Source organism: Meriones unguiculatus, chromosome 16 (assembly GCF_030254825.1).
Source record: "Meriones unguiculatus strain TT.TT164.6M chromosome 16, Bangor_MerUng_6.1, whole genome shotgun sequence".
In the NCBI taxonomy this organism is placed as follows: Eukaryota; Metazoa; Chordata; class Mammalia; order Rodentia; family Muridae; genus Meriones; species Meriones unguiculatus.
This window is the reverse complement of record NC_083363.1, coordinates 5017641-5026675: the sequence shown is the minus strand read 5'-3', so window position 1 is coordinate 5026675 and position 9035 is coordinate 5017641. Positions and strand designations below refer to the sequence as shown.

The window sequence follows — 9035 nt, the reverse complement described above, 5'->3', positions numbered from 1 at the left end:
CTGGGACCCAAGTACTTTCCCAGGGGTAAGAACAGTGGCAACAGTGGGCTCACTCGACTGACTACTACACAGTTATGCTAATATTTTATTAATTCAAAAGCACTTTACAAGAAAATATAAGTATGGCTTCCAATAGGAATGTTATACCTGGACTTGATACCAAGCTCACAGATTTGTGTGTGCAAGGAAAAACAGGCTTTCAAGTTAAACAACAAATTTGTAACCAAAACTTTAATCCCAAGGATTCTCACAAACATATTACAAATGACAGCATGAAAAAAAAAAATTCTTGCACAGTAACTCAAAGTTTAACTCTACAATGTACCCTTAAACTGATAGGACACTGGTATCTTAGTTTTACATTTCCAAACAAAGAGTGTTCAATTTCCGCCAGTTGTTTCTATATCATTAGCACATCACACTTTAACTGGGCAGGATCTAGGTTTATTTCAGTCTATGAAAAACTAAAGTTCAAACCAAATTCAATCTTGCTCAAGGGAACTTCTGCAAACTGGTCTTCTATTTCCTTTCATTTGACCTAGACCGGCTAAAAAAGATAAAATAAATGTTAATAAAAAATTTTAAGTACACGGTACAAAAAGATGATATGTATGCATGGTCAACAGTTCGGTTCTTACCTACGAGACCTAGAGAATGATCGAGACGGCTTGTGATTTCTCTCACGAGACAGAGACCTTTCTCTTCTCCTATCTCTAGAAAGTGACCTACAGCGAACAGAAGGCGCGTTAGCTTATTAGACATTTACTTGCAAAAAGGCTGGCGCACTTCACATGGCGCAGACTGTGCTAGTGACTCAGTGTCCGTGTTATCTAAACCTCATTAAACAAGCACTTTGGGAAACAGCTTAGAGGCATCCGAAGCTGCCATTTCTGAGAATGGGGCACCAAAACATTTACCTGCTCCGGCTTCGAGAGAAGCTTCTCCTTCTTGGAGATCTAAAAGCAGAAACAGCAGAATTAGGCTAACTGTCAATCAGCACATGTGGTGTGAGGCATTTCCCAACTTCTCAATCTCACTGTTGGGCCCAGTGAATGTGCCGAAGAACTGGCACTCATCGTCCAAAAACAACAAAAAGAAAAGAAAAAGGGCACAGAAGGATTAAGGAACAAAAAGCTCAAGTGAAAGCAGGTATTCCAACCATGGATTCATTTTAACAAAGAATGCTTCACAGCAGATCTGTCCAATGCAAAAACTCCATGTCAAACTAACTCCACTACCCCAAACACCACACCAAAATGTCGTCCCACAAGTAGTTCCAAAAACAGTTCCATAAACCAGTATTTGGAACCCATGCAAACCTTTTAAGTCCATAACAAGACTTAAGTACCGGGTGGATAGTGTAATTTTGTGAAAACGCGGTAGGTGTAAATATGGATGCCATTTAGTGCTACATTAGAACTGCATTTGTGATGTCACATTTAAGAGTGTGTTTAGGCTTATCAAAATTACTGTAGCTTGGCCCACACTTCACCCCCAAAAATTTTTAAATTTTGAAAACTGTTAGTAAAACCATTTAAAGGTGATAGGATTCAACAAATTTTCGCTAGGAAGAAAAGCTAAAATCTGTTAGAGATATTAAAATTTTAGTCTGGCATCTCACACATGCACGTAAGTTCACCTGAAGGTCTAGCCACATTATGAGTCCCTATCACCCTTAAAAGTTGTTTCAAGCAATATTGTACGTTACCATTCAATTATGCACAGCCAGCCTTTGATCCAGAAAAAAGAATTACTTTAAGCCGCTTACTCCTTATTTTTAACCAGCAGTAAACTGTATAAGCAGGAAAAACTTACTAGTTTTGGGTTTCAACAAGCTAGAAATGGTGAGGTGAGGCTGCCGGACTGACGGCCAGGAAGAATTTGCTGAAAAGGTTTTGCCAGATGTTGCGTTGGATTTAGTTGGTTGGCGAAGGGGGTGTTGTGGATTTTTCCTGCTTTTTTGTTAGCCGAAGGCTGCTGCTGTAGTTGTTGTGAAGACATTTGGTAAATAAACAGCTGAGCTGATTGGCCAGGAATGTGTGGGCGGTCGAGGTGGCTGCTGCCGATTTGGTTAAGGTTGGAGAGAAGGCTGAGAGAAAACAGCATGCTCGGGAACCAAAGGGCGGTGCAACCTGACGACTGGCCAGCCTGGGTCATGTGAAACGACACCAGCCAAGCTGAATGGGGCGCGCTGGTCACATGACGCTGAAAGGGCTAGTTGACTGGCTAATGCAGATTCAGAGGGTGGTGAGAAGAGACATGATGGTGACTCTGTAACGGGGTTCATTTTTATTAATAGATGGACCAAAAAGCACAAAAAAAAAATGAAAAACAAGCCATCAGTACAACCATCTATTAGCTAACAAATACTCTTTATTATGATGGGCAACAGTGTGTTGTTTTTCAAAATAGCAAAAGGGGCAAGATTTTGAACTCCTATCTCCTAGGACTTCACTCACCTGTAAGAGGTAAATTCAGTCCTACAGAAACTATTCTGGAGGCTTGATTTGAGGAGATGAGGAGTTTGCATCCAGGCAATATCGCCTGGTCCAAGAATGATGTCATTTCAATCATAAAAAAAACTGAATTCTCTCCTATTTGGGAGTCAAGAACGGATGACTGGGAATACTTTTAGCCCCCTTTATTGGTCAGTGATTTAAGTTTTGTTTCAGAAAGATTTCTACTTTACCAGTTGTAACATTAAAACAGCTGTCTGTTTTGATAAATATTACAATTGTGCTAGTAGAAAACACATTTGTGAAGAGCTAGTTGAATGTAATGTTGATCATTATGGAGTCAAGAAATGGAAAAAGGCCTAAATTGAAGGGAAGACTTGGAAAGATGCAACTAGAAGATGAACTAGAAGACAGATCCAAGATAGAAGTTACTAACTACCAACATGAATACACCTACAGACAAAAGCCAACACTCAGCACAACTCACGTACCCCAAACTACACCCAGCAAATGTTTGTAGCAACCTCCGATGTTCAGTTAAAACCCACCAACAACCTTAGGAAGAAATACCTGCTCCTACTAGCTACTCCATTACACCAATGCCTTTCTCTAAGTGCTCTCTCAAGTACCTGCGCCGAGGTGGAGGACTCCTCCTACGGTAATCATCTCGAGGGCGACGACCCCAAGAGGGAGGTGGGCCACGATTTCGACTTCTTTTTTCCCCATTCGACAGTTCCACTCTTACACGGCAGCCACATAGTGTTCTAAGGAAAAGGGACACCAATCACAAAATTGCTGATGGCAGGAATAGTGATACAGGGAGCCAAGTCAAATGGAATCTAATTTGACAGTCTCAAGAGTTTTCCAGGCCTGTTTGTTCTAAGTTGTTAAATCTGTTAAAGTCTTTACAAAGTTTAAAAAAAAAAAAAAACCCAATCTTCTCAAATGTCACTTTTAAATGCAAGAAAATAATTTCACTATACATATGAACCAGTCTAGCTGGGTATGTTGACATATACCTTTAATTCCAGCACCAGGGAGTCAGAGGAAGCCTCTCTTGACTACAAGTTACAACAGTTAAAAAATCATTGGCTGCTCTTGCAGAGGGCCCAGGTTAGATTCCCAGTATGATGCCTCACAACCACCCGTTCCAGGGGATCACACCTTCTAGCCTGAGACTAGCAGGAATGTGCAAGTGCAAACAGACAGGTAAAACACACAAAGTTTTGTGTTGTTTTTTTTTTTTTTACACTGGGTTTCTCTGTGTAGCCCTGGCTATCTTGGAACTCAATTCTGTAGACTTAAATCCACCTGCCTCTGCCTCCCAAGTGGTGGATTAAAGGTGTGGCCACCATCTGACTATAAACTATACCAAGCCTGTCTCAAAACAGCAAAACAATTCTAAACCACCTTTCCTTAAAGAGCTTTAAAGTTTAAAAAATTTCTGTGTAGAAATGTTTTGCTTGCATATAAAGGCCATGTGCCACATTATATGAGGGAGGTCAGAAAAAGGCATCAGATACCCTGGGCTATGAACCACCATGAACGAGCTGGGAACTAAGCCCAGGTCCACCGAGGTATCTCAGGAGTAGGCCCCAAACCACTCTTTTTATTTATTTTTTTATTTTAAATTTATTTATTTATTATATATTTGAGTGCTCTGTCTTCATGCATACCAGAAGAGGGAATCAGATCCCATTACAGATGGTTGTGAGCCACCATGTGGTGCTGGGAATTGAACTCAGGACTTCTGGAAGAGCAGCCAAGTGCTCTTAACCACTGAGCCATTTCTTCAGCCCCTCTTTTTATTTATTTATACAATGTTCTATGTGTAGACCTGCACACCAGAAGAGGGCACCAGCTCTCATGGATGGTTATGAGCCACCATGTGGTTGCTAGGATTTGAACAACCGGCGTTCTTAACCTCTGAACCACCTCTCCTGTCCTTCCAAACCACTCATAATTCAAGTATTAAGGATTATTCTTCCCTTCAACTTGCTAGGTAAGAAAGCCTTGAACTCAAGTGCTTGGACTTGGTAGAAACAGGAATGCTGTGGCACCACTGTCAGCTAGCTGGTAGGGCTCCAGTATATAGCTGGCCATTGAGTAAACAAAACCCAAAAGCCATTCTCAGCGCATGGACCTAAAACACCAAAAAGCCACACCTCCTAGATGATTTAAACACTGGAAAGCAGGCTAACTATTTACCTTCCATCTAGCTCCCGGACAGCATCAGCAGCATCTCGGGGATCCTCAAATTCAACGAAAGCAAAGCCAGGAGGGTTTCTTGCAACCCACACACTCCGGAGTGGTCCATAATAGCCAAAAGCCCGTTCTAATTCAGTCTTGTTCCCATTGTTTCCAAGATTACCTACATAAACCTTACAGTCCAATGGACAGGAATCACGATGCATTTCTGTAATAAAAAAATAGTAATTTATTCAAGTAATCTACAGTTAAAAACAGCCTAGCACACATAACCTATTTTAAACAGCAACAAAAAGCTAAAAATGCCAGGAGAAAAAACAAAACAAAACAAAAACTACAAGCACTGCTCAATGAATGTATTCTGCCCCCCCACCCCCACTTTCCATTTATAATCCTCAGGAAACCAACATATTTTCTAAAAAGCCAGCAGGCATGAAACAAACAAAAACCCAAGGCAAGCCTACATAAGCCCCAGGCCAAGCCATGTGTGGTGACATATGCTTTAACCCCAGCACTCAAGTGTGCAGGCAGATCTGAGTTTGAGGCTAGCTTGGCCAGCCAGGGCTACAGAGACCAATACTTGGAAGACAGGCGGATCTGAGTCAGATGCCAGCCTGGCCTCATCTTCTAGGCCAGCAAGGGCTACACAATGAGACCTTTAAACAATTTTTTAAAAATTGATGAGGCTTAATACCCTGTTTAACCTCAAATCCAGTTTAATAACCCGTGCGTGCTCAGAGGTGGAAGTAGGAGAAATTACAAGACTGACACATGAAACCATCTAAAACATCAATAACCAGGGGCTGGAGATGGCTCAGTGGTTAAGAGCACTGTCTGCTCTTCCAAAAGGACCTGAGTTCAATTCCCTGCACCCACATGGCAGCTCACAACTGTCTCCAATTCTATGGATTCTGACACCTTCATACCAATGCAAAGAATAAAATTACATAAATTATTTTTTAAAAAACAACAACAACAACAAAAAAAAAGCAACCACATATGACTGTCTTTCTCCCCTCTAAGACAAGGCAACCATTTTGGCCATTTTACATTGTTTCCTCCCATGATCACACAATTAGAGCAGAAACTGAAAGATGGATGTACCTTCCTTCATTCACTCATAAAGTCCTAAGTGTGGATAAACTACCACACTTGGACCAGACAACTAATGTCTCCATATGCCAAAACTCACTACCTTCAATTAAGGTGCAAAATGTTCGCTACAAGCTTCCTTAGGGGGACTGCAGGCTAAAGGCACAAAGAACCACGTCCACCTTAGTTGAGCCACACACACTGTGGGAGAAAAACTTGTATAAATCATCTTCTGACCTATTATTATGGTGTATATACCACTCCAAACACAAAATAAACCAAAACGTTTTTTTTACAAGGCTTCCTTCCTTGTGCTGGACCTAGTCTTGAAGGTACATTCATTAAGATCACAAGTTGGAGGCCAGGCAGAGCTATAGTAAAGATCCCATCACAACACCTTCCAGGATAGACCGTCACAAAAACCACTGCCAGAATTCTACTAATACCACCTTTCCAAAAGACTTAAGACTTCCTCATGCAGTTAAAATTCTTCAAATGTGTGGTGTTGCCTAGCATGCATCTAAGACTTAATTCCCAGCAGTACAGACCCATCCAAAAAACGTAAAAGCCTACATATCTTACTACTCACAATAGTGAAAGCTGTGCCAATCTAAATGACTGCCAGGAAATGGATAGCCAAAAAGTGGCACAGCAATCAGGAATATACTGACAGATACTAAAACCAGAAAAGGGCATCACAATTAGTCCCCTGCATATGAAATGTCCCAAAAATATCTAGACTAGTGAGCTACTACCAGGAAGGGCTGTTTGTGAACTGGAAAACAGTACTTAGGTTAAGGACATCTTTAAGATGGGAGAATTTGTCGTGGTAATCCCAAGGAGAGAGGGGCAGGTGGCTTGATTACCACAGCATAGCTTGGGCTGCATAAGACCCTGTCTCAAAACACAAAAATATCAGAAGGGTGGCAGGGCATGTGGGGAGGTGGGGGGACAACTGATCTCAGTTCCAGGCCAGCCTGGTCTAAATGAGTTCCAGGCCAGCCAGAGGAATGACAGTGAAGTCAGACAGACCCCATCTTGAAACAAAACAAACCAAAACAACAACAACAACAAAAAGGGCGTGGTGGTGCATGCCTTTGATCCCAACACTGAGGGAGAAACAGGCTGCGAATTGATTGATGTTAGTTCGAGGCCAGTCTGTTCTACAAACCGAGTCCAGGACAGTCAAGGGTATATACAGAAAACATGTCTCGGGGGGGAAAAAATAAAAAAGCTACACTCAAAAATAAAGGCTGGGAAGATACAGCACAGCTACAGAATGCTTGCTTAGCACACAAAATGCCAGGAGTACGATCGCTGGCCTAAAATTTTTCCCTTAAAGTTATTTAAATAAATTTTATACAAGAATATACAGGAAACCTTAGGATACACCCAGTAAGCCTTCAACTTCACACTTCCAAAAAGGAAAAAATAAAAATAAAAAACTATAAATAGTCTTTCCTACTATATGCGCACCATAGTGTTCTAAACGCCGCTAATATCTAACTAAAATATTCGGCCCGGGCACATCCTATTTTGACATGACCCCACCCTGAGGCCAAGACATTCTGTGATAATTATAAAAGGGAGAAAGAAACGAATCCACCCACCCCCGTTTTTCACACCTGTTAACAGCAAGCGTGTCGAAGAAAAATCCGACTCAACTTGAACCACAACTCGCATCAGTGAAGAAACAAAACCTATTTACATAGGAGCTTTAGACCCAAAACCCAATCGTCGTTAGGAAACTGGAAGAGACCGCAGCGGGGTTCATTCAGCACGTGCCGAAAGGGCTGCTCTGGGTTCGCGATTGAAGAGCAAAGGAACCTTAAGGCCCTTTCCCTCCCAGGGCACGAAGGGAAAAGGAAAAGGCGCCATCACATTTGAGGCCGCGGCGCGGAGCTTTCGGTTGGAGATCAACCCCCACCTCCGCACCCCAGCCCGGAGCGACCCCCCGCCTGGGCATCCCCCGCTGGAAGGACGAAAGGCCCCGACCCGGAGGCCCGGGGGGGCTCGGGCACGGCCCGGTGGCCCCGCCGCCGCCGGGGACCGAACGTCACAAAATGGCGGCGGCGCCCCTTTGTCTCAGCCTGGCGCCGCCATCGCGCCCGGCCCCACCTCGGCCCCGAGAAGCTCCGCCTCCCTCCCTCCGCTCGCCGCTCGCTCACCGAGACCCTGGGTTCAACAAGCCGAAGCTCAAACCCCAACGCTCCGACAGGCCGCCCCGCTCGCCTCCGGCTCCGCTCCGGACGGTGCGAGATACCTCACGGCGTCCACGAAATGGCGGACCACCGCCGTCCCCTCGCCCCGCTTTATAGGGTTCCGTCGCGTCACGTGACCCACCGCGCTCGCCCAATCGGAGGCGGCGGGGGCCGTGACGTCACGGCCACAAACGCTGCGAGAAACCGCGGTTGCTGGGAGCGCGCGCCGGCCGTTCGGCCGGGTGGGTGGGGGCGCGCGCCGGCGCGAGCTCGCCGCCGCGTGCCCGCCGGGTCCGGGGGCGCCGCGCTGGGCTCGGCCGCCCTCCCCGACGCCCCTGGCCCTCACTTCCGCCCGGGCTGCGGCCGAACCGACACGCCGGGCCGCCGCCGCCGCAGGCTCGGGTCGGGGTCGAGCGTGCGTGCTTGCTCCCTCGCTGTCGGGGCCGCGGGTCCCAGCGTCGCGCCGAAGAAGGGGCCCGAGGGTCGCCCTCAAGGTCACCGAGCTGTGGGCGACCCCACGGTAGCCCAGGTTGGCCCCTCCCGGCCCCTGGGCGGGGAAGAGGCTGCAGAGTTTGCCCAGCTCTCGGTTTCCCGCCTCTCTCCCCGAGCCGCGCGCGCGGGCTCGCGGCCAAGGCGACCTGGGGAGGCGTTCTGAGAACCGCGGCAGACGGGCGCCGGGATCGCGTCCACGCGAGGACGGGGAGCGCCCGGGCCGGCTTGGCGTGTAAGCCGAGCAGATGCCCGGGGGCCGCCTGCAGCCTTTCGTTAGTTAGCGCTCTGCTCTGGCTGGCAGGCCGCCGGCTGCCCCTGGGCCTCTGCACGCGGACCCAGCAGTGTCCGGGTAGCGAAGGAGAAACCGGGTTGGGATAAGAGATCACGTCCCCGACCTACTGCGGAAATTTCGTTATTTCTGCTTCCAAGAAAAATTTAAAAAAGGAAAACCAGTGTTTGAGGCACGTAGAACGAAGGCACGCCTCAGTTCCCTCGCTGGTATGGGGTGGGAGGTCCTATGCCACAGGGAAGGTGCGGCCGTGCAGGCCACAGTTGTTAAACCAGTTTGTGTTGCGGTGTTTTATCT

General features: G+C 46.3%; 1 protein-coding gene across 1 annotated transcript; it reads right to left on the bottom strand.

The window, feature by feature from the left end:
• Positions 1-216: 216 nt before the first annotated feature.
• Positions 217-8080, bottom strand: Srsf3 (serine and arginine rich splicing factor 3). The gene is made up of 6 exons (XM_021633464.2): positions 7925-8080; positions 4665-4872; positions 3086-3220; positions 918-956; positions 639-725; positions 217-547 (listed from the first exon to the last, which is right to left on the bottom strand). Exons 2-6 carry the CDS (start codon positions 4868-4870, stop codon positions 520-522), a joined length of 495 nt encoding a protein of 164 aa, XP_021489139.1. The 5' UTR covers positions 4871-4872; positions 7925-8080; the 3' UTR covers positions 217-519.
• Between the last annotated feature and the right edge of the window lie 955 nt (positions 8081-9035).

Bases quoted from the DNA above. Each gene is read 5' to 3' on its own strand.
- Srsf3 (XM_021633464.2), bottom strand. From the start codon at position 4,870: ATGCATCGTGATTCCTGTCCATTGGACTGTAAGGTTTATGTAGGTAAT. The intron at 3,221-4,664 runs GTAAATAGTTAG...CCTTTTCCTTAG, and splicing joins GTCCGGGAGCTAGATGGAAG to AACACTATGTGGCTGCCGTG. The intron at 957-3,085 runs GTACTTGAGAGA...TTCTGCTTTTAG, and splicing joins AGTCCTCCACCTCGGCGCAG to ATCTCCAAGAAGGAGAAGCT.